The 24,514-nt window shown below is 46.7% G+C and overlaps 1 protein-coding gene across 1 annotated transcript in view; it reads left to right on the forward strand.

Moving 5' to 3' along the window:
- Window positions 1-249: 249 nt before the first annotated feature.
- capn15 (calpain 15) overlaps window positions 250-24,514 on the forward strand; it is a 37,715-nt gene continuing 13,450 nt past the window's right edge. Inside the window, 7 exon segments of the mRNA XM_054599393.1 lie at window positions 250-465; window positions 15,330-15,649; window positions 15,652-15,981; window positions 15,984-16,175; window positions 16,178-16,971; window positions 21,990-22,198; window positions 24,134-24,317. Of these exon segments, the coding sequence (XP_054455368.1) occupies window positions 15,352-15,649; window positions 15,652-15,981; window positions 15,984-16,175; window positions 16,178-16,971; window positions 21,990-22,198; window positions 24,134-24,317 (2,007 nt within the window). The 5' untranslated portion in view covers window positions 250-465; window positions 15,330-15,351.

Below are 24,514 nucleotides of genomic sequence, written 5' to 3' on the forward strand. Positions count from 1 at the left end.
ACGACCCTCGTACCCGGATATCCTTGTTGAAGACGTCCGTGCTGCTTGTGGGAAATCGAGTTCCCTACCGTCGGTATTCTGGATCGCGTTTTACGTCACTTTACGTGCGCTCGCCGCCTTTAACAACCACCCGGTACGCATTTGACGTCCGAGCGCTCTCTCTGTTTGCTCCTTGGGAGATTCCCCTTCCTTCCTGGGCTGTTTGAGGTAAGCCTACGCGGTTGGCATCAGTCTTGCGGAATACCTGACTGAGAGACTCAATTAAAACTGTAACCTTCATGTACGTGTTTGTCACAAATGTCTGAAACATGCTGCGGCCGCGGAGAGCGAGAAGCTGAAGCCCGGGGAGGTTACGGCGGATAAAAGTAGGACCCGGTGGAGGAACTTATCGTCTGGATGGCTGTGAAAAGTTAACGCACAGACGAGCTCAAAACAGGACTATTCCCCCCTTTCGACCCACTTCAGGTAAGAATAGCCGACCCGTGAGGGGACTCCACGGAGGACCGGTCTGTCGGGCAGCGTCGATAACGTCGATCAGATGATTGAATAAGAGTGTCTTTGTTTACAAGGTCCCCGGCGTCCTCGTCTCAATGGGACTGTTCAGAGTTTTGCATGTGGCTGCACTGTGTTGGGTCACGTTGATGCTGGTGACAGTGGCTCACAGGCTTACAGTCTGGACACAAATAGATTGATTATGTGACAGTGGCTTGTAATCAAACGTGGTTACACCTCAATGTCTGTGGAGATCATTCATCACTGCACATAACATGGTACAATGCAATAACAACATGGGCATGATTCTTCCACCTGTCTATTGAGGGGGTGGTCAGGTCAGAGGGCAAGGTCAGGTACATGAGGTTGTATCTAGAGGTACTATAGAGACACATTGACTTGCCATGTGGGCACTTCAGCAGGGTGGATGATTTGTGACCTGAGGCCTGACCCCCTTTATAGCTTCTTTCCAGCGGAAGGTTTGGCTGAAGAATCAACATCAGACTCAAATCTTATGTGTTTTCATTTCATTTTCATTTTTTTTTTTTTACGTGTACTCTCATCTTTTTGTGTTCTGCTTTTGCGAAGGTCCACTTGGGAGAAAACAAGTTTTGTGGCGGTCAGGACATTTTGGGTGGTGTAGAAGAAGAGACGACTTACAATGTACCGTGAAATCGGCTCACATCCTCCCTTTCCCCTCTTTTCCCTCTCCCTGGGGAATAGAAATGAAATCCAATATCTCTCCCTCTCTTTCTTTCTTTCTCTCTCTCTCTCTCTCTCTGGCACTGCCTGTGTCAGCTGCTGTATCTCTGGGGTGCCGACTTGCAGTGGGACAGGTGGCCCCCTGACAGGTGCACCCTTAACAAAGAGCCGCAGTCCTCTGACTTCCCGCCTGGTTGATGTGCAATTTGTTCTAGTGTAGTTTCTGCTGTCTACAATCTGTTTGTCCTTTTTTTTTTACGCTTTGTAATTGTGCATTGAGTGTGCTGTTAACGTAGTCAGGCTAAATCGAAACTACCCAAATGTGATTGCACAACCTGCACTTGTTTTAGGTAATGGAGTTGAGTTTAGGGAATACAAGGAAGCCGTTTGTGCCTAGCTTTCTGTATGATGCATGCATTCTTGACAGCTACAGCTACTGCACTATGGACTCGGGCTTAAGACTTATTGTAAGTCTATCAACAACTTGCATATCTTAGCCCATTGTGTTCTCTGCAATTTCAATGGAAGACAAGTTTACCAGACAAACCAGTTTACGTTATGTACGCACTCAACAAGGAAAAATAAACTATAGTCTTGCTCGGAGCTGTGCATCAGGAACACACCCTTACTGTGAAACTGAGAAGAGTTCCAGAGAAGTGACGTCACGCAGCCAGCCTGCTTGACCTGCATGTGGTAGTTCACAGTTAAACATTACATTACATTACAGTCATTTAGCAGATGCTTTTATCCAAAGCGACTTACAATCAGTAGTATATTACATATCTTTCACCCATTCACACACTGATGACAGGCTACCATGCAAGGTGCCACCATCAGACTCTAACTAACATTCATGCAACATCCAGTCCACACCGATGGCAAGCCTTCGGGAGCAACTTGGGGTTAAGTGTCTTGCCCAAAGACACATCGACCGGGTATCGAACCACCGACCCTCTGATTGGAGAACTACCTTGCTCTCCACTACGCCACAGCCGCCCCGGCTAACGGTTAACCCACTGCTTTTTATGCAACAAAAGATGCTTCCAAAGAATATGTGGCATAGGTATTTCCGTGTCATGGTAAGGCCTGTGCTTCGTGCATTGGTTTGGTGGTGATTTTTTCAAAGAGAGAGTGAGGGATCAGAAAAGAGGTCAGCGAAGGGATGTGAAGTGGAAGGGAGAGGAGAGGGAAAGTTTGAAGGCTTATCTCAGTAATGTGCAGGGACAGTTGAGCAATGATGTGTTGCCACTGTCTTCTACTTAACCCTTCACTTCCTCCTCTGGCTTTTGACTATTAGAAGATGAAGCTCTTCTTAAAGAGCCAATTGGAAGACAAAAAAAAAAGATGGATATTTAGCCTGTTAGACAATTGTGTAAGGTTGACATGTGACGTGTAAAAGGTTTTGTGTGTTTTTCCCCCCCAGAATAATTATGCCGCATCCTTCCCCAGACTGGTTCTGATACACTGGTCAATGCACTGGGATCCTATTCCCATGAATGAGTGAGTGAGTGAGACCTCTGCGTCTCTATTGTAGGTTTTATTTGAAATCTCTTGAACGCAGCCTTCCAAAGCTTTTTCCCCCCTACTCTGCTCGCCGGGGCCAGTGCGCATGCGCCCTGCTGACACTCCAGTAATCCGCTGCTACAGGAGGAGATCGCATCCCCCGTCCACTGCGCTCTCGCTACCAGTGAGGGGAGAATTAACAAACAAAAAAAAATCAAGAGCACATAGCGGGACCACGAACCATGACACCGTCACAGGCTGGCATTCTGGGATGGAGCAGCTCTCTGACACTATGACTGGAGCGAGGATAGCCTCCTAGAATGTGAGACAACGAGGCTCAGCATCTACAGCCCAAACGCAGGGGATGTGAGATGAACGCAGGCTGTAGAGGGACCCGGCGGAAGATGGGGAACTCGGCTACTTCCTGGATGAGACCTCCTCGGCTGTTTTGAAGGCTGCGTGTCGGCTCCTGCACCGGGCTCTCTCTCTGGCCTCTCTACCGCTCTGTGGAAACGGACTCAGACCACCTTTAAAAAAAATATATATATATATATATATAAAGTAGGCTAACGCTTTGCAGTGCAGTGCTGTGATATGATATGGGGCTTAATTGAAAGTATATTCGTTCTCAGTGATCGATCATCTTTGAACGACCTCAACTACAGCTCGAAGCCCACCAGACCACTGCTTCACTACATGTGGAATAAAGAGACAGGAAGCCACCGCGGAGCATCGCCCTCCTTTTAGACTTTTGCCTCAGGGTTTTTTTTTTTTTTTTTTTTTTTTTTTTTTTTTTTTACAGCTGTCGATACTCGTACCCTGTAGAGAGACGTGACATGACGGGCTGACAGGTTCCACATACATCTCAGAGCAAGTTGATGAACTGTAGACTGTACCGGCCTCGGCAGTGGGAGCAGACATTAAGCCGTGTCTCTCTCCCAGACAGCGGACACTAGAGGATCATCTCGGGTCCTCAGGGTGGCAGAGCAGCCTCCAGCCTACCACAACGCTATACAATCCATCTCTGGGACCTTTTTTTCTCGGATATTACACAGAACTTGAACGCTTTCGTTGAGGTTTTAAAGAGCAGTTCATGTGAGGTTGTGATTTATGTGGATATCTAAAAATTCTGCAAATTCCAGAAGTGGTCTAACTTCTGAGAAAAAAAGCCCCCCCCCAGCTCCCGAAGGGGTTCAGACATGACTCTTCATCCAGCGGGAGAACTGCAGCTGGGGTGTTTCACTGGTAAACTTCCACAGCAGCTGTTGGTCCGACTGGATGTCCGTAAGATGACACTTGGATATTAACATACTTGTAGTTTTTGGCAATGTATTGATTCCCATCATTGCTACCACATTGTAAATAACTCTCTGGATGTGTTTTGTAGGACTTTTATTCCCCCCGTTGATCACTATCGGCTGTCTTTATGGACCACGATGCTGTTGTGCGGTCCTGGATGTTTTATTTTATTGAACCTTACATTTTTCCAGAGGTGTCGCAATGTTTGGCTGCTGAGATTCTGAACTGCCATGAACACGTCGACTTCTGCGCCACACCTTTTTCCTGCTTTTGCTGATCGTTTTGATTTTCTAAGCATGTGCAGAGGAAAGACGAACCCGGCATGAGGCTGCACAGCCTGGGGATATGTGTCAGAAGGAACGCGGGGAGGAGTTATGAGTGGCACTGTGGAAGACGCTGTGCTGATTGTTTCAAGCTTAAAGTCTACAAGAGAGAGAATGCAGAGCCTTCGCTGTGAGAAAATTGTATTTGCGCCTCTCTGAGACCACTCACTGAATGGGAATTGAGAACTTCTTCCTCCTACGCTGTGGGATATCCGCCCTGCTCACTTGTTATGCTCGTTTTTTTTGAGTACTCTTATCTTGGATTCCCTTTTGCTGTGTTTTTTTTATTTGTTCTAACTCCAGCGCTCTCAGAGGTGTCGCGCAAGAGGAAACTCTACCTATTTGAAGTATATAAAGTTGTCATCAGAAAGTTTACAACAAATACAAACACATGATCGCAGTTGTGATCCAGACAACCCCCTTTTAGTGTATCTCAGTTCGTCTCTCTGAATGCCAGTGTGGATCCCTCGGCAACCTGAGTGCTCTAAGGAAAAGCAAAAACAAACCGGATCAGCCCATCAGAGTGCATTTAGAGACGGACTTCCTGTTGCCGTGGCGATGGGGAGCTCGGCCTCGTCTCTCACTGCAGAGACGGAGTCGGACCATGGCTTCCGCAGCACCCCGTACCCGTCGCCCCCCTGTGGGCTGGCTCAGGACCAGCCACAGCAGCCCGGTGTGGGGCACCACCTTCATCCCCCGTCAGCAGCAGCCCGCGCTGCCTCACCGGGAGCGCAGGTAAGAGTTGGCACCGCGTACCCTGCTGGGTGCTAAAGCATTTCTCAGTTGGGTGCACTCGTGGGCACAGAGAGCGGCGGTGGCCTGTTCCTGGCTGAAGCAGTTGTTAGGGGGGGGGGTGTGTGAATGAGACAAGGTGTTGTGTTACGCGCTGCCATTTGTGAGCGTGAGCGTACGAGCTGATACATTTTGAGGCTCGTGTTCTGATGTCGTCTCGACTTCGCTGCGAGCGTTGTTCTTTTGAGAAAAGGCACTACTTTTCCTTCCACTGGCTTTTAGAAAAGGCTTATTGAGGATTCGATAACCTCACAGGGATGGATCAAATCCCTGCTTCATCAAAGCTTATCTAATCAAAGCCTGCATTTTGGATGTGTTTTTACGAAGCGCCCAAAATCTGACTAAGCCGGATTTGTAGACCAAATCTCACCCCGTTGGTTCCTCCTGGCACAGCTGTACAGTACGTGCTACTCGTGCCGTGCTGAGTGGATTGCCTGGACAGATAGATTGACCTGACCTCTGTGAACCCAATGAAAACCAGCCCAAGGGTCATGGGAGGATGAGTTTTGTTGAGTTCTTATTCATTTTTTTTTAAGTGATAAAACACTGTTGTGGATACGTTATCTTGGCAAGTGTGGCTAGACTGCTATTGTTTTAGAAGACTCAAATCTGTTGTTTGTTATTTGCTGTGAATAGAGGCTCCCTTTTTCAGACTGTAACCTATCCAGAGTTTCTCTAAAAACAAACTTTTTTTATTGAGCTAGCAGCAGCTGTGTAATTGAGTGAGTCTTAACCATTTGTTAAGGCAACATGCTATTCATATACGCAGTTTTGTCAGTATCGGCCGTTTGGAAAACGGTTACTGTAAATACACAAAAGACAGTGCTGCAGTAATCCATTGTTCCAGTCACTGCCTTCTGAGTCACTGTCAACACGGAGAAAGGCCCATCAGCAGCGTGTAAGAAGCTCAGTTTTGAATGCGCGGCTCATCCAGCAGTTTTGACTGACTCTCTTCCAAAGGATGATCTGCTCAACCGCCCTCGCAGAAACTTCTTGTGGAAACTGTTTTTCCAGTTTTTTCCCTTCTTCTGTCACGTCTCCCAGAACGAGAACAGGCGGTAGTTATCGACCGCCTGTAGTGTATCGAAGTTGTTGCTGAGTCACTCAGGGCATCGTGGTCCGGTTGTTGCTTATTGATTTTCAGAGAGCTCGATCACATTTCCCCACAATGGATTGTCATTATTTATTCAGCATCAGCCTCCAGTTGGGCTTTCGTCTTTTCTTGATTCCCGCCCCGGCGCTGTCGATGCCTTTCTTTGCGGTTGCTCTGCGTTTCATAGTTAAGGCAGTCGTGGTTTACACTTCTTGCTCTTCTAAGAGTTTTAAAATCTCGACGGGTTTGGTTTTAGCCCCGCACTCACACACGCTTCCATTAACCATGCATGAGTCAAACGCTATCATAGCCAGTACTGTCAGCGCAGCTTTGCAGCGTACAGTCAAGTCGTCTTTTTTCATCCAGCAGACCCTTCCATTGCGTCCACGCATCTCTGTGGCAACAGGCCTCTGCCTCCATCACCAATCAGACTCCACCCTCGGTCAGCTGAGCGCATAAACACACAGGCAGACATGCAGAGACGTACAGCACACGCCGTTTCAGTCTACTGCTAGGAGGAGGAGGAGGAGAGAGTCAAACACACACACACATACTCTGACAATAGATGTTTTAAAATGCCATCCTATCTACCCCCCCCCACACTCCCTCTCTCTCTCACACACACTCCCTTGCAGTCTTATGCACATATACACACCGCTGTGTGAGCCTAACAATGTTAGGCAAGCTTTGCTGAGCTGTGACAGAGCATGAAATACAGAAACAACAGAACACTATGAGCCCAGCTTAACTTCAGCCGTTCTCTTATAGTTTTATTCTCCAATATATTGTCCTATAAAACATTTTTTTCTTTCCCCCCCTCTTGTTTTTTCTTAGCTTGGAGACTGCATGAACAGTCTTGTCCTTTTGGGAGATTCTCAATTTGTTCTCATCCAGCAGCGACCCATTGACTTTGGGAAGTGTTTGCGTGCACTGAATCAGCGCCTCAGCTGTGACGTTCCACTCAAGAAAACCACCCACTCACCGGGACAAGGATGTGCAGCAGAGGTGTAGTTGTGTGAGACGCGATTGTTTCATAGCTTTGGAATCTCAGTATTTTCACTCCCTTTTTAATAGCAGCGTGATGCAGTTTTATCCCCCGAAGCTATTATTGTTTTAAGTTAACAATGTGACTGGGCTCAGACCTTTAGTGCTGGTGCAGGTTTGCGCTGCCCCACGGCCTTCGGAGTCCTTAAAGTCAGCCCCTGCTCTCTCCAGAGTCGATTCCCGGTGTCTCCACTGTCCCAGCGTGATGGATGATGGTGTTTATCGCAGCTCCGTTCCAGCAGGGCTCTCCTCCCTTTAATTGGATTAAAAACGGGGCCACTTGGACTCCACCGGCATGGCCACTGGCCGTGTTTATGTCTGACTCGTTTCGAGGCATGTCCTCCCTGGCCATAGCCCCGGCGTTGTCTCACAGTGTGGCTTTCTTTGTAAAAACAGAGAATTCATGCGCACAAGAAAAAAACTAGCCTATTGGCACTGAAACTGACATGGTTCCAGATAACCCCCACTCTTGTTGCCATGGAAATCTGTAGCATATGTTCAGTAACCCAATTCCGTTGGGCCCCAGATAAGAGAGCACATGGTGACTTGGCAGCCTCACAAGCGGGAAGAAACACGTGCTGGCAAATTGCACCTCTGGAGGAGAACATACAACCAGCCGATTAACAAAAAACAGAAGCCAGTGAGCTAGAGGAACCTTCTACGGTTCAATGTGTGTCTTGGAAACAGGAAGTAGAGCTCCACTCTGTATGGCCTGTCTGAGAAGTTCCCCTCTGGCTCTTCCCTCCGGGTTTCGGGTGCCCTTCCGGAGCTTCAGATAAGCAGAGTGACGGCCGCACCACCTCTCCCCTGCCCTCTACCCCCCCCCGTCTTTCCTCCCTGACTCTCGAGCCTCCTGCCAGCTTCCTGCTTTCCCCTCGCTTTGCTCTGGGCCACTAATGCCTGCTGAAACCCAGTCAGACAGTTTCCTCTGTTTAAAGATTCAAATGTCTGAAGCTGTCTCCAGCGCTGACAGATCCACTCGTCAAAAATGAGCACTGGTCGTGAAATATTCACCGAGGGCACGGCTAGAGGTCACAGGCTTCTGTTATTCTCTCAGTTTTCTTTTCCCCTCTCTCTTTTTGACCACCAGTATTTGCATTCTTAGTGTCTACAGTCTCTTATTCAGCAGAAAAAGGTGGTGAGTTCGTATCTTATTTTGAAAACAGCTCTGGGGTTATGAGGCCTTTATCATAAGGGGGTGTGATTATCTGGGTCAGGCTTGCATAAAAACTTCAACTTCACGTCATAAAAAAAAGGCTTAACCAGACCCAGATATTCTCATGCGCGGCATTTCCCTGACATATAACATTTACACAACAACACCCTTGTTGCTATAGCATCACACCCTTCTTCCTTTTTTTTCATAGTGTATAGCCTCAGAGATGTTTTTTTGAGAAAAGCCTCAGCCGAAGGGACCTTATTCAAAAGACCTTTTGTCTAATTTGCTCTGGTCTTTGTGCAAACACTGAAGCAGTTTATCAATATTTTCTGTCTCAAAAATCCTCAATAAGAAGTGTACTGCTAATTGTCACAATGTGCATGAAAACTTCCCCAGTTATGTTGTTGTTGTTCTGTCCCTTATGACTAACGCGTCGGGGTCACCGATCCCTTATGTGACGTCAACAAGTCTCAACACGTCACAGCAGAAACTCTTCATTCTCTGCTCTTGATACTCCGCCTCAAGAGCAGCAATTTCAGTCGTCAGCTCCATCATGTTGGTTGGAACTAATTCCTTCTGGAGACCTTTCAGGGTTTAGTAATGAGTCATGTTCATGTCACAGCATATAACCAGGTAGTCAGGTAGAACTGAGGCTGTTACAGTTAAGTATTCCGCCTTTGGCCCCTCAGCTCATCAGAAAGACAATCAGGAGAGCAGGCTTGGGGAAAATGACTTCATTGTGAAAAAGGTCTTCTGATCTCCCGGACAAGAAAATCTCACAATGAAGTGACAAACAAAACCTTTTGCCCGTCAAACTGCTGACAACAGACTTCATTCATTACTAAAGGGGTGAGTAAATAATACATTCTCAGTTGATTCCCTACAGTTTGGTTAGAAAAAGCTGTGTGAAAGTGTTGATCTAATCCCTGTCAGAGAAGTTTTCTGTTCAGATGCAGTAGAATGTTTCAGTATCCATTTTTCTTCTTTTTTTTTTTCTAGAGCTTGTCTGATCAAATAACAAGCTGTGCTCTGGTAAACAAAAGACACCACTCGGCTGGCATCATCGTTCTGTCTGCTAGTGATTTCTAAAGTAAAAAAAGAAACATAAAAGCACAAGCAGTAACGTCAGAGCTCTTAATGCCTTTGCAGCTGCTAGTTATGAAACTACCTTCTCACTTCTATGGTTCATCGTCTAGTGCAAAACAACCGAGGCGTTTTTTCTAACATAAACATTTCATAAGCTGCAGTATCGACGTCTATTTCCCCGCGTTTAATCAAAGCTTCGGCCTGTAAATATGATTCACAAGAGTGACTCATTTTATTTGTGTGTGTGTGTGCGTGTGCGTGTGCGTGTGTGTGTGGGGGCTTCATCTGGAGCTCAACACAGTCGGGCTACTCTGAGCTGTCCAGCCTCACACCTCTTATCAGGAAACGCTGATGAGTGATGTTACAAAGCTGGTTATTAAGAAGATCAAAAAGGCAAATCAAAGACATTATCTAAGATCATGTTTAATATGACATAGGTAGTAAGAGAGGACTAGATAAAGCAAAGCACCTGACTGAAATTTTAAGAGGAAGCAACAGAAGTAGCAAAATGATAATAAAGCAATTATAATATAGGCCCTAATACCTTTTACGTAAATATAAATCTACAATACATTTAGGTGCATTACAAAACATTATAAAGGTAACACTGAGGCAAGCAGGGATAACTGGAGGAATATTGGTTTTACAGAGTAAGCGAAAAGGCAAGAATACCCTATTGATCATTTATTAGGCTTAGTTGACTCCACATGAGTGTCTTAAAATCGCTTTAACTTGCAACCCAAATATCCGTTTGCTAAGGATCTAAAACTTGTAAAGCTGTTGGCATATTTGATGCTATAACTTTAAATCATCGCTATTAAAACCGACCAGTTTATAATAAAATATTAGTAAATACTCAAGTTTTTGAATCGTTTTTGTTGTAGCAATCTGTTGTGTGAGTGGACAGACATGGTTCTAAAATCTGTTCTAAAACCTAGGAGCGCCCTCAAAGAGACAAACCACATTCAACCACTGTTGAGGTAGTTTGCCAGTTAGCAAGTTGAATACACTAGGAAACTCCCTTTGCCTTCTGGTTAAGCTTGCATGTTTGGACGAGATACACATAAAAGTTAGGAGTTTTTTTATCTGTCATCATGTTGTTGTACCAGGAAGTTCACTTGGTATTTTCCCTCAGATACACGCAGCGCGTTAGATAAGACAAGCGGAAGTCTAGTTTAGTCATCAGTTATCAGTCTAAAGTACTACTAGAGAATAGAGTAGACAATATTGGATTAATTAATTATTAGTTAAGGCATTCTATGTGGTTACTTGTCTTTTTATTCAAGGCCTTTCTTTGTTTTTCAATTTATCCAGCGCATAGCCAGTCACAAGATGATCTGTCATGGAAACCCTATGAGGCATGTACTGTGCTCCGCTGACTGACGGGCTTTGTGTTATATAATGTCTGTGAAGTGCTGACTGACTCCGTTTGTGTTTTTGTAGAATGCCAGGATTCTTTTACGAGACAGCCGACTAAGTGTTTGAATTGTTGAGGAAGAATTAATAGTCTGACATGTTTGTTCTTTCATTATTAATCATGTTCTTTGTTTTTTTTAGATTAGAATGAAACCAAAGGCATGTCTGTACTGTACAGCACATCAGCTACAACATCATCTGGTGATAATATAGCAAAAATAGAAAAAATGTTGAATGTAAATGTTAAAGCAGTTCAGGCGTATTGTCAAGATTAATCATCAGAGAAAAGGATCATCGACGGAATATAAAAGTATACATTTAACAGCCTCGGCTTCTGCTATCACTGTGACAGTCAGTTTGTGGGGATGCTTGTTTTTGTGTAAATCAGATGCACTCTGCCTCCAGTGGCCAATGGAGGTACCACGCTTCCCCCCCTCAGGCCTTGGGCTCAGGGCCAGCCTTAGAAAGGCAGTGCTAATGACTGTCGCACAAAGGCCAAATGTCTCGCAGCGACGCAGGGAGAAGCTGGCGAGACTCCGTTCACTTGAGCTCGCAACCGAGTTCAGTACGTGGAAGGAATCCAAGTAGCCAGTCAGAGGTGGCCCACCCACAACCACCGCTGCTTTTCAGCGCTCCTTAAAGCCTCTCTGACCCATCTTACATCCTCGATTGTGTACAGTGTCTATGTCACAGGTATCTTTTTCTATAAAGATTTCTCTTAAGATTTCCTTGCTGGTGCCTCAGGTGTGGCCCTTAAACTTTTATTTCCTCTTTGCTTGTTTTCACTGAGAGCTGTAGAGCTCTCATTCCTTGTGATGGTCTGCTGAAGTGCTCTATGATTGTCTCACACCCAATGATGCGTTTGAAAAAACTGGCCAGGTTTCATTGATGCTCTTACTTTAATTAATTTAGACCAGGAGCCGGTACTTTATGGGCAGCAGGCAGCACTGAGCGGCCTCATTTGAAAAAAAGACAGGTTTTCTAGAGGTGAGCGCTCTCTCTCTCTCTCTCTCTCTCTCTCTCTCTCTCTCTCTCTCTCTCTCTCTCTCTCTCTCTCTCTCTCTCTCTCTCTCTCACACTGTAAGCTATTGGCTACTCGCCCAGGTCTGCAACACTAAGGAACTGAGGAGCTGAAGTGGGCACTTTTTTAGAGCAGCGCCACTCTCCACTGAGCACGGGGCCAAGGACAAAAGGGTTTGTGAGTGTGTATATGTATATATGTGTGTGTGTGTGTGTGTGTGTGTGTGTGTGTGTGTGTGTGTGTGTGTCTGTGTGTGTGTGTTTGAACACACTCCTGGCGCATGTACACTGAGAGCATCCTTTTATGTGGGCTTCAGGGATCACAGGCTGTAGTGGGTTTATTGTCCCGCTGCGGGCATGTACTGAACATACAAAAGGTGTGTTTTGTATATGTGTGTGTGTGTGTGTGTGTGTGTGTGTGTGTGTGTGTGTGTGTGTGTGTGTGTGTGTGTGTGTGTGTGTGTGTGTGTGTGTGTGTGTGTGTGTGTGTGTGTGTGCACTGATAATGCATCCTTTTAATTGAGAGACAGAATAAAGGTTGTACAGTCGTTGTTCATCATGCGTTACTTAAATTTAGTATTGTTGTTCTTACGACAGATAATAATGAGATAATTAGGATAAGATAATTGCAAGGCTGATCACTTTGATGAAAAGCTCAGACATAAACATAATGAAATTGCGAAGCCGAGAACAAAATCAATTGCTCTGACTGAGCATCCGTGTGGCTGGTAGCTCGACTTTGCACTCCCTCGCTTGAGATGAAGGAGTCCTGACAGTTATGAAAAGGGCCACGGGGAAGAACCCGTCATCAAGCGTGAGGTGTTGACACTCGCTGCGGTCGTTGCCGTCGTCGTCGTGATCGCTGTTTGCAGCCCCTCAGATAGGCGGGCCTTTGGAGAGCTAAGAACGGTGTGAACATGTGCCATCAATGCTGGCGTGGGGCCACCACTTAATGCAACCACGCTCAGCTAAACTGGGGACGGGGGACGTGTTGTAGTGTGAGGAAACAGCCCAGGTTGTGTGGGGAATGAATGGTATATTTTAAGGGTATAGTAATTTATTTTTCAGGAAATATCTTGATGCTTTTTAAAATTCTTACTCAGTGACTGATACTGCTTATGTTTGAGGTCAAGAACGCTTAATATTACAGAGCTACCAGGAGGAGGGGGGGTCAGCAAGCAAAACAAAGAGCCGACCGCTTATTTCCCAGTGTTTGTGTGTCTTGATAAAAATGGTGTTTTCCTCGTTTTACTTATTGTTATTATTGGCAGAGTGAGTTTCCTCCTCACGCAGCGGGCCCCTGGTTTATGTTGGAGTGCTGCTTTTAGCCCAGAAACAAATGAATGCAGTGCTAATGGCTCCTGACATAAAGCATCAGGACGGCTGCTTCCATACTTTTGCCGCCCTGGGCCCACACACACACACACACACAATGTAAAAAGCAGCTATGCTATGTCTGCAAATAGATATATAGCTACATGCCTGCGTACACACACCCAGCGGCAAGGACCCCACACACACACACACACACACACACACACACACACACACACACACACACACACACACACACACACACACACACAAAAAGCCACCCAAAGAGCCCCCTGCTGTCCCCCCCCTTACCTTAGCGAGGAGAGATGACGAGAGGTGAGGACAGTGTGCTGAGAGCTGGAGGTTTTTTCTGGAGGAGGTTCCCCTGGGTTCTGAGGATTCGCCTGGTTTGAAAGGGCTTAATGGACTTGAACTGAGGGGCAATTAGCTGTCCACGACACACGAGCCGGACACACGAGGGCCAACTAGGACTCGTACTTTAAAGACTCTGCTGGACTTCATCAGTGGAATTAAAACGTCATATCGACTGTGAGGTTGTTGTTTTTTCCGTCCCCTTATCTGAAAAAAATGAAGGATTATCAGAATATGTTTTTCCTGGAAAATAGGCTGTTTCCACTGGGAGTAAAGACATTTTTACAAAAAGCCCACAAACCAATCTTCCCCACCAAAAAAAGCTCTTGTGAAATCGGCCTTAGATTTCGGCATTGTTCACTCCAAACCAAAATATAATAACAACAAGGGATAACCAGATCCAGGAGCCTGGCGGCCATTTTTGAGGGCAACATCTTTGCCACAGTGATCAATGTGAAGAGCATCGCAGAAAGTCCAGCCTCTTACCCCCACACACCACCCTCCAACTCCCACATTAACATCTCTGTGTCGGTGTTCACACATGAGCAGCTTGAGTGACAGTGACATTTATGGACTCGTCCGGGCAACAGCCCCGTCCGTCCCTCGGGGCCGTCCCTCTCCAAACCCCCCTTTTGCTCTCTGGAGGTGTCCCACTGTGCTGCTTCCCCTCCCAAAGGCCCTAATATACCCACTATCAATATGTCAGATTGACTGAACTGCAGGCTCTGGACTGCATGTACAAGTCAATACACCATAACAGACTGCTTTAGGTTATTCTGTGTAGGAAGTGAGTAGCCAGACTAGTGGATAAATTGCTTCCGAATCAAAACTTTCCGAAATGGATTTATTCTCCTCTCCATACATTTACCTTCGCGCTGTTTGCGCCTCAGACGTAATGAAATAGATGGTGATAGTTGCTTTAAATGCAGGAGTGTGGATGATTTGTCTCTAAAATATGTGCTGCCAGAATGAATAGCTTCATGCATTCGATATTCATTAGGGAAAGGATTGATATGACCTCATGTTGACCCCCATCTACCCTGCATTTGCATTCACCGAGTGAAAGGGGGAGAGAAGTGCTGAAATGAAGTGGAGGATCTCCCTCGTGTGTTTTGTTTTTTATTCCATTCTAATAAGTGTCAGTCAGGAGGACCGCAGGAAACGCTTTCCTTGGTATTCTGCAAAAGCAGCGTCCTCTCCTCTGGCTCCTCCTCTCTATGTGCTGTCTCCCCGGCTCTAATCATGTGGCCATTGTGTATGGATTTACTGCCCTCAGAGCCCCCAGGAGGGAGATTTGATTTTTTTCCCCCTGCACTGGCTAATCCTTCCCTCTCACATTCTATTATTCTTTTCTCGTTTGGCCTGTCTCTCCTCCTCTTGCATTCTCAGATATTTTTCCGCTGTGCTCTCTTCCTTTTAGACAAGCACTCTTATTTGACTATGAGCATTTATTTGTTCTTTCTTTCTCAGGTTCGCTCTTTCGGATCGTGTCTCCACCTCTGTCTTTTCTTTTCCTCCCGCTTTGCACCACCGACACCACCTTCAAACATGGCACAGAATATTAGTGACCGAAATGGCTCAAATGATTAAACAGTTGCATACTCAATAGGCATGTATTATTGCTGAGCGATCACAGTTATGTGGCAGAATGGACTGCTGACTCATTTGTTTAGTTGAAATTTGTTTTGAGTCATTTTATTTTTCTGTTTTCCAGCCACTCCCACTCTCCTGGCTCCATGGCAGCAGCAGTGCGAGGCAGCGAGTGGTCATGTGGACGCTGCACCTTCCTGAACGCCGGCGCAGCGCCTCGCTGCTCCATCTGCGAGGCGCCGCGCCAGAAACCCGACCTCAACCAGATCCTTCGGCTGAGCAGCACCGAGGAGCACCGCTGGGCGTGTCCCCGCTGTACGCTCAACAACCCTCAGGGATCGGGAGCCTGCTCCGTCTGCGGCTTCGGGCCGTCTCCCGCCACTCACACGCCCCCGACAACTACCATAGCTGCTACTGCCAACGGCTTCCTACCTGCACCGCCCGAACCCCGTCACCCGCCGTCACCCCGCCAGTCCTGCTCGAGCCCCACGGACAGCATCCAGCCAAGGAGGAGGTGCTGCGACGGTCTGAGAGCAACGGAGAGGTGTGCGGTCTGGAGGTGCATCACCCGGGCTGGGCGTGCCCGCGCTGCACGCTTCACAACACACCTGTTGCTCTGTCATGCTCGGCCTGTGGCGGGCCCAGGAAACTCTCTTTACCTAAAATCCCCCCTGAGGCACTGGTGGTACCTGAGGTGCGCACTCCTGTTCTGGGGTTTCCTGTTCACACAACAGGGGCTGTCCCGCTACTTATAGACCTCACAGACGACTCTCCCCCGCCCCTCCCTGCGATCCTCAAGAGCCTCCCCACGTCCCCTCGCAGTCCCTTTCCTCCCCTTTTACCTCCTTCTCCTCCCTCCAAAACAACCCTGTGCCTCGCAGCAGGAGAGAGGTGCCCCCTACAGGGCGACCGCCGAACCCAGGCACCAACACTCCCAGCCCCACCTCCCCCTCAGCAGCCGGTGTGCCCCCCAGCCGGGCCCACAGCGGCCAGCCAAGCCCAAACACGCCCAACCCCAGGAGCCTTCGTACCCCAGCAAGCGCCTCAGTATCTTGGAGGAAGAACTTCCTCAGCACCACCCTCTGATCCCCCACCTCCCCGTTGCCTCCACGGTCGCCCCCACCTGGAAGTGCCCCAGCTGCTCGTCGCTCAACCCAGGGAGTTCGTCCAAGTGCGACAACTGCCGCTCATCGCGGGCCGGCGCTGACCTCATTGACCTGGTAGGCTGCGAGACGGTACGATTCACCCCGGCCAGCCCCTCCAGCCCGGACTTTAGCACCTGGGCCTGCTCCAAGTGCACGCTGCGCAACCCAACAGGTGCACCCAAGTGCTCGGCCTGCGGTTCTTCCAAGCTGCACGGCTTTCAGGAGCAGCAGGTGGCCCTGCCCCGCTGCTGTACACACTGTGGCACTGCATCGTGCTCCTGTACCCCCGCCTCGTCCTCCTCGGGTCACAAAGCACGGAAACTGGCCCGGGGCTACCCTCCCTCTTCCTCTGCTATAGCTTCAACGAGTTCCTCATCCTCCGCCATCTCATCTAGCCTTCAGGAGAAGGTGGGACAGTGGAGCTGCCCGGCGTGCACGCTGCTCAACGACCTCAAGGCCAAGAACTGCGCGGCATGCCACACACCGCAGCAGTACCTCACCCTTCGCAAGGTGGTTAAGCCTCTCAAGAGGCGGGAGAGCATGCATGTAGAGGCCCGTCGACGGAACGATGAGGGCGAGGCCAAGGAGCTTCTGGAGAACATAGTCAGCTTCTGCAGAGAGGTAAGAGAAAAAATCTGTTTTAGCTGGCAAACATCAACACTTTCATGAACAATGTCTCTTTGTTGTGTCACTAGTACATTATTAGGGCTTTGGGCTGTACACGATAAATCACTCTGACTTTATCACTTTGTTAATATTGAATTAACATCGTCTTAAAAGGGTGAACAAGTCATTTGTCATCATGTGTCTTTTTTTTTTTTTAAATGTATTTCTTTACAATTAGTTGAGGTCTCCTTGACCCCTTGAGAAATCCGAGTCTGCTTATTTCGATGTGCGATGCGTCACAGGGTGCACATTGCCTTTCAGAGCACAGCTCCCTCATTGTGATTCCTCTTTTTGTTATGTCCCTGGCATTGTTCCCGCTCCCTCAATCTCTCTAATTTCAGAGAAATGCTAATAGGCTGTGTCATTACCTCTGTTTGCACTTGCTTCGTTAGCTGAGTTTTAAACGGCCAGCGGATGAATCTTGGCAAAGGAGCTGCAGATACAGAGTGTCTCACACTGTCACTATGTCACTACACTAAAATCTGATTCCAATTTTTCAGAATTGCAACTCTCATATCAGTAAGTCCATTGTTTGTTCTGATTAGACTTTGCTGGGATGTTTTGTTTTATTTTTATTTCTATGCTGACAGCCTAGTTTGATTCAGACTCTCTATTTTCTGTTCTCACACCGCAATTCAAAAGTTCCCATTCGGGAAAATATGAATTAATGTAATACATCTTACTGTATAAAAGCAGACCTTTCTGTAAAAGATAAAAACATCATTCAGATGGTAATTCCCCTTTTTATGTGAACGTCACTGAATCAATTCTGCAAAGTAATTAACTGTGCTTCCTTTTAAACAGACACTCCTCTTTTTTTTAATCAACATCGTGAAACAGAACATTTTCATTAAGCTGCATAAATGTCAGATGTCACAAAGTTAATCATCAAGTGTGTTTTTTTTTTCTTAAGGGAGGAAAAACATAATTATGCTTTTGTAATTAGGGGCTTGTCTGTAGTCATAACAACCGAAAATAATGATGCATTTTTTTTTTTTTTTACACGCTCAAACACCTCGGCATTTTATCAGCACCTGGATCAGGAAGACTTTTCAGATCAGTTGTGTCATTCATGAGCCCTGATTGGTCACATCCTCACAGCTGTATGGAGACACTGAGATGTCTTTCCTAGCTTAAGATGTGGTAACCTTTTTATGCAGCTTCTTTGTATCACACCACCTCCTGCTATACTGGACCTTTGATAGACCTGTATTATGTTGTCATGGATATATGCTAAGAAGACATAATTGGTTTGATAGCAGGCTTATATCCTCAGAATTTTAATTGGTTGTCTCATGCGTGCCCCTTTTACCACACACACGCATGGCACCTTTCAAGCCATGTTTACAATAGCATGAAGTGAGCTCCAGCATGCATTATTAATGGCTTCTTTGAAAGTCACCGGCCTCATTGCCGCGAGCGTGGGAGGGAAGTTGGCTCAGTAGGAAAGAAGGATATCATAGATCCCTCTCTCTTCCCCGCCTCCCCACTCCTCCTTTCCCCAATTTAAGATCAACATTTAAGCAAGTCTTTCTTTTACCGTCTCTCCACAAATATTTTGAGGCCTCGCTCTCTCTAGCTCTGCCCCCTCTGCGCTCTTCAAAGTTCTTTCCCCTCTTCATCTCCCTTTTTTTTTTTATCCCGTCTCCCTCCGTCACATCTATCCTCGCATGCTCATCCTGCTTTTTTTTGTTGTTGTATGCTTTCCCCTTGCCACCCACTGCACCCCCATCCTCTCCACACGACTGCACTCAATTCTTCTTCAGCGTAGCAGTCGATGTGTGTGTGTGTGTGTGTGTGTGTGTGTGTGTGTGTGTGTGTGTGTGTGTGTGTGTGTGTGTGTGTGTGTGTGTGTGTGTGTGTGTGTGTGTGTGTGTGTGTGTGTGCTAAGGTGAACACAGGGGCTGGCCTATTTTTAGCTGCGGAGCTAGCGAGGAGAGGAGCAGAAATGATTCGCTCTCCTATAGTGAACGCAATCACCGATAGCATCAACTGCTGCTGCTGCTGCTGCTGCTGCTGTACAGTTGTAGGGGTCAGAGAGATGAACGGAGGGTGGATCCATCACTGTCGAGGCTTTAACACTTGACAAGCACCATAACATCAGCGGTTAATATTTGATAATGATTAAAGCCTTTGGTTTACCCTGCTGCAAGGCGCGTGGGCAGCCCGAGCACAGGAATACAGTAAAAGTTTCAAACTGTGCTTTTTTAAATTACTTTAGTTCAAGTTTTCTTTCTAGACTTGTTGGATTATAGCAGATGGTGTTGCTGATGAAATTAACTTCATAAATGACTCAAGAGTTTGCCAGCTTGCAGCAAACAATAGAGACTAAAACTAGAGGTGGAGTCTCAGTGTAAGAAGTATTTCTTTTCTCTCCTCACCTCCTTGCCGTTTGTTTCCTTCTGCCTCCTTGCTCTCTGCTCTCCTTGATTGGATTTCTGAGATGCGTGCTGGATGCCAGAGCCCCGGAGCGTGTCCGCTTACTCACCGTGCCAGACGAGTAAACGCTACTAACAGCCATCAGCGCCGCTTGTGAACTGTAAAAAAAAAAAAACCGAGCATGGCTGGAACTGGTTCCTCTGTTCCCTCTCCATGCCACCCTCTGGGGGAGCAACAAAAAGATGCTACATGGCAACAGATTGACTTTGATTTTGTTTTTATTTTCCTTCTTAAAACCGCTATGCTACTTGTTGCTTGAATTTTTTGCCACACCAGGGATTTTACCCGGGTTTGTGTTTTTTCATGTTGGATTGTGAGTTCTGAACAGCATGCAGTGACAGCTTTTCTCTGCCTTTGCTTTTGGTTTAATGTGTGTGGCACTTTGCCAGTGCTATAGTTCCTTGTTACCACATGTGGGGAGATCAATAGGTTGTCTGTAACTCAAAGATATCTAGCTACAAGCTTACTAGCTCCAAAAAAGGCCTGCCAGGTCTCTGTAGTCTGGGAGATGACAGGAAGGCAGCAGCAGGTTTTTTCTGAGCTCAGCATCAAATTGGCTGATTGCTGAGTGGTCTCGTTTGCATGCTGGCATGTTCCCAGTGATAGAATCAGACAGCAGCACCAGGTTTACTCAATGAGGACAGTCAGCTAGACTTACGCTGACGGACGTCACAACACGGTTACCTGGACGACAGGAATATTTTGTTGTGTATGTGAATGATATGCGTCCTCCTGGCTCAATCCAAACAGGTTAGTTTCCCATTTGGTACTAATGTAATGTATTTCATAAATGCATATCCCTTTACATACTCTGCTTTATATTTGCATCACTGTTAGTATATTTTATGTCTATCTGCTTAGTTGTGAGGGACTGCTTAGAAAATGAATACATTTTAGCTTGAATTAGCTAATAGATTCTGATCACGTCTTCTTATCCTTCCTATTATTAATGCATATGAATATATATAAATAAATAAAAAACATAAAACCAGTATATATACCATCCCGGGTGAGCCAGATGTGAACAGGCTAATTGCAGCGTGTACAGGGTCTTTTCCTAATGGGCAGACTGCAGCAGACCGGCCGGCTGAATCATGTATTATTCCGAAAGACTAATCCACTCAAATATGATTTGAGAAGTGAGTGCCACAGGATGCTCAGTATGATGCTAACATGTTATTGAAGCTAACCTGTATCCATCCATTAGAACAACAGACTTTCTTAAATGTATCCTCTTACCCCAAATGATGATGTTTGTGTCTTTGATATCTCAGATTAGAATGCAGTAAAGATATTCCTGTGCCTTTTTGGAGCAGTTTAGTCTTGTTTATGTGCCGACAAGTTCGGTCTCTGTGTGTGTGTGTGTGTGTGTGTGTGTGTGTGTGTGTGTGTGTGTGTGTGTGTGTGTGTGTGTGTGTGTGTGTGTGTGTGTGTGTGTGTGTGTGTGTGTGTGTGTGTGTGTGTGTGTGTGTGTGTCTAGGGGCCAAAGCTTTCCCCTCCACCTCTATAAATCTACATTGGCCCCTTAAGCCCGTACAATAAAAGCCAGCAGAAAGGTCACACATAAGCCAGTGAGCTACAGAATCGGTGAGCTTCGTGGAGACCTCAGATGGCCCGGTCTCGGCGAGGTGCAGTCGAAGTGATTCTGTCTGGTAACTAATGCTGCTCGGAGACCCCAGAATTGGATTGTGGGTATGGCAGCTAATCGATTCGCCTCACTGTGAGCCACCAGTGGGTTCGCCCGCATCACATCCCCTTCCTGCCTCGCAACACGACTGGCCGAGCCCACTTCTCACACCACAAATAGGAAACCGGAGAGGTTTGCCAGCGTGGCTGCTGGCCCTCTCGGGTTTGTGTACAGGAGAGTTTTTAGAAAGGCAGATAGTGTGTCAGATTGGGTGTCTTGATCTGTTAATGTATCCCTGTAGCCCCGGGTTTTGTGTACAGTAGGGAGGCCGCCACTTTGCGAAGTGTTCAAAGATCCAGTGTGTCATTTTAAAATGCTATTTGCTCCGCCGGGGAATGTGTCAGAAGGCGAAGCGTTTGAAATGTTTGAAAGTGTTTTGCATTCGTGTCCTGGCTGCTACATGGCGCCACATTTGGACTCATGCTGTGCAGATGTGTGATGGCACTCTAACAGTGGAAGTAATTCATCCCTCCACGTGGCTGAACGTGGGAGGCAGTAGTTTGTCCTTGTTCCACCCCGAATCTACTGCTCATGTGGCCGCCTGTAGTGTCCTGTATGAATCATCATCCACCTGCAAAAAGAAGGGAAGAGATTAACAGTTGTTGCTCAAAGCTCCAAGTGTCCTTCAGGCTTGTATTATGTGTTTGAAAAGCTTTATTTTGATGTGCTCTCATCAACTCCCTTTGGGTTATGATTAAAACATTGGTTTTCAGGTTTTTAGGTAAGATGTTTTCTCCTAACAAGTGACTTCTTTTTTTGAATCCATTTTAAACACAAGTTCAGGTTCAGTCGTCTCACCCCTTTGTCTCACCATCTCTTTTTCCTCTCCTCCCTCCAATGTGTCCAGAACTCTGTGAACTTCGTGGATGACAGTTTCCCCCCGGGACCTCGATCCGTGGGCTTCCCCGAGGGCGACAGCGTCCAGCAGCGTATCAAAAAGTGGCTCCGCCCCCACGAGATCAACTGCAGCAACTTCAAAGACCGAGGCGTCAAGTGGTCCGTCTTCCGCACCCCGCGGCCCTCCGACATCCTGCAAGGCCTGCTCGGGAACTGCTGGTGAGCTGTCGGAACCGCACGGGACACTAATCAGTGTAGATTACGGTCGGACACATTCACATAAAGATTTTGAAAAAGAAAGAAATCCGCCCTGATCGATGCTTTAACCAAGGAGACACAAGAATAGCCAAAGTAAAAGAACATTTTTCATTCCGTTCAGTCCCTGAGTGGAATACAAAACAGACAACAGGTAGTATTTCATGTCAGGTTTAGATGAACACTGCAGCCTGAAGCTAGCAGAGAGAGGGAGAGAGACAGGTGGAGACAGTGACGGAGAGGCAGTGAAACAGTAAGTTAAGAAACAGAAAGCGAGAAGCTGAAGAATTGGGAGGCAGGGGAGAAAAGAGAAAAAGAAGGCAAGCATTAAATGAAAGAGGGAGCAGGGCGAAGTTTGACAGATGTACAGATACACCTGACAAGGAGATTATTCACGGGAATGTGAGTCTGGACACATGCTTTATCTCCCTGCCCTTGTTATGTGTGTCTTTTTGGGTGTGTGTGTGTGTGTGTGTGTTTTAACAGTCACAAAGTTGTCCCAATACAACTTTTCGCTTCATCTCCAGCACACACAGCTTATCAAAAAATAACTCTCCCCAGAGCCAAATCCTCTCACACGCGACAGGATGTAACCCTAATTCATCTCTCTAACTCTCTCTCTCTCTCTCTCTCTCTCTCTCTCTCTCACACACACTCACACACACACACACACACACACACACACACACACACACACACACACACACACACACACACACACACACACACACACACACACACACACACACACACACGATAGGACACTGTCCTAATAAACCAGCAAACAACCCGGCTCCCCTCAGCCAGCCAATGACAGCAGAAAGAAAAAGTAGTGCCAGAGGAGTGCCAGTCACCCTTGTCCTTGAGTACAAGCTGACATTAGAGTCACATTATGACACGCCTAATTGGATTTTTATTCGATTCTATGCAGCCTATTGGTTTTTCATCAGCCGCTGAATGGATTGATCGGCCTCACTCAGCTGCCACTTGAACAGATGGGTTATAGCTTTAATAACACACATTTCCAGCCACACACAAAGAGTCTTTAAAGGCTGCTCCACTGACACTCATTGACGGCCGGACTGAAAGGGATATAACATTCATCCTTCATCTGTAGATGTAGTGACAGCACTGCCAGTGGCGAAAGTGAGTTTGGACTATTTAGTGTTTTGTGTTTTAATAAAGCGGGTCAGGATTTGTACAAAGAGAAATATTTTAAGCTCATTGTGCCAAAACCTCCACTGTTTGTAGCCATTTCATCATACTGTATGATCTCTTTCCACACTTTCAGATGAACTAATGTTCACTTTAAAATACATTCCTTTTAAGTCTGTTCGTGTCCCCAGCCGCGTTTCTCTTGTGTGAGGAATTAGCATTTTCTAATGTATCCGGATTTTTTTTTGATTAACTAATTTCTCTTGCAAGCTAATTAGAGGAGGAGAGCCAGTTTGTCTTTGCTGCAGGGGGAATTAACAGTAATGGAGAGGTAACCGGGAGGCACAGAAGCTTCACTCATCAAATGTGCTTGATTTTCAATGAGGGGAAATTGTGTTTAAAAAGAAAACCTGCTAGAGGTACCTTTTTGGAATGTTTTATTTCGACATTTAGAACCTCATGGCTGCTTGTCAGTCTGTTTCTTTTTGTTTTCTCTGATTTCGTCTGTCAGTCGACATTCCTCGTTCCTGCCTGTCTTTTCTACTAAAGCAGGCATCCACTCAGCCATCCAGCTGTCCTTCACGATCAGCTGATCATTTATTTCTCATCTCCGTTTGTTTCACTGCTCAGTTGAGATTGTCTTTTTTCGCTTTGTTTCAGTCACATCCTCTCATTCCCCCATCTGTCTACCCTGATCCGACGTTTCATTTTCCGACTCATTGGGTTTTTATCCCTCTCGCCTAGGTTCCTGAGCGCGCTGGCGGTGCTGGCGGAGCGTCCGGAGCTGGTGGAGAGGGTGATGATCACCAGGACAATCTGCACGGAGGGCGCCTACCAGGTCCGGTTATGTAAAGACGGGACGTGGACCACGGTGCTGGTGGACGACATGCTGCCCTGCGACGACTACGGCTACCTCCTGTTCTCCCAGGTCAGGAAACGGGGGAGGGATGTGGGAAACCCCGGAGGGGAGGGCACTAGGAAAGGAAGTAATGGAAGGGAAAACTGATATTCAGTGAACAAGATACACTATTAATGTCAAAGGTTGCCTGGGCACTGCAGAATGGAAAGACAAAGTATAGATAGAAATGCACCAAAAACTCCTCGTATAATGTTTGTTAGACGTTA

Source organism: Anoplopoma fimbria, chromosome 5 (genome assembly GCF_027596085.1).
Source record: "Anoplopoma fimbria isolate UVic2021 breed Golden Eagle Sablefish chromosome 5, Afim_UVic_2022, whole genome shotgun sequence".
Taxonomy (NCBI): Eukaryota; Metazoa; Chordata; class Actinopteri; order Perciformes; family Anoplopomatidae; genus Anoplopoma; species Anoplopoma fimbria.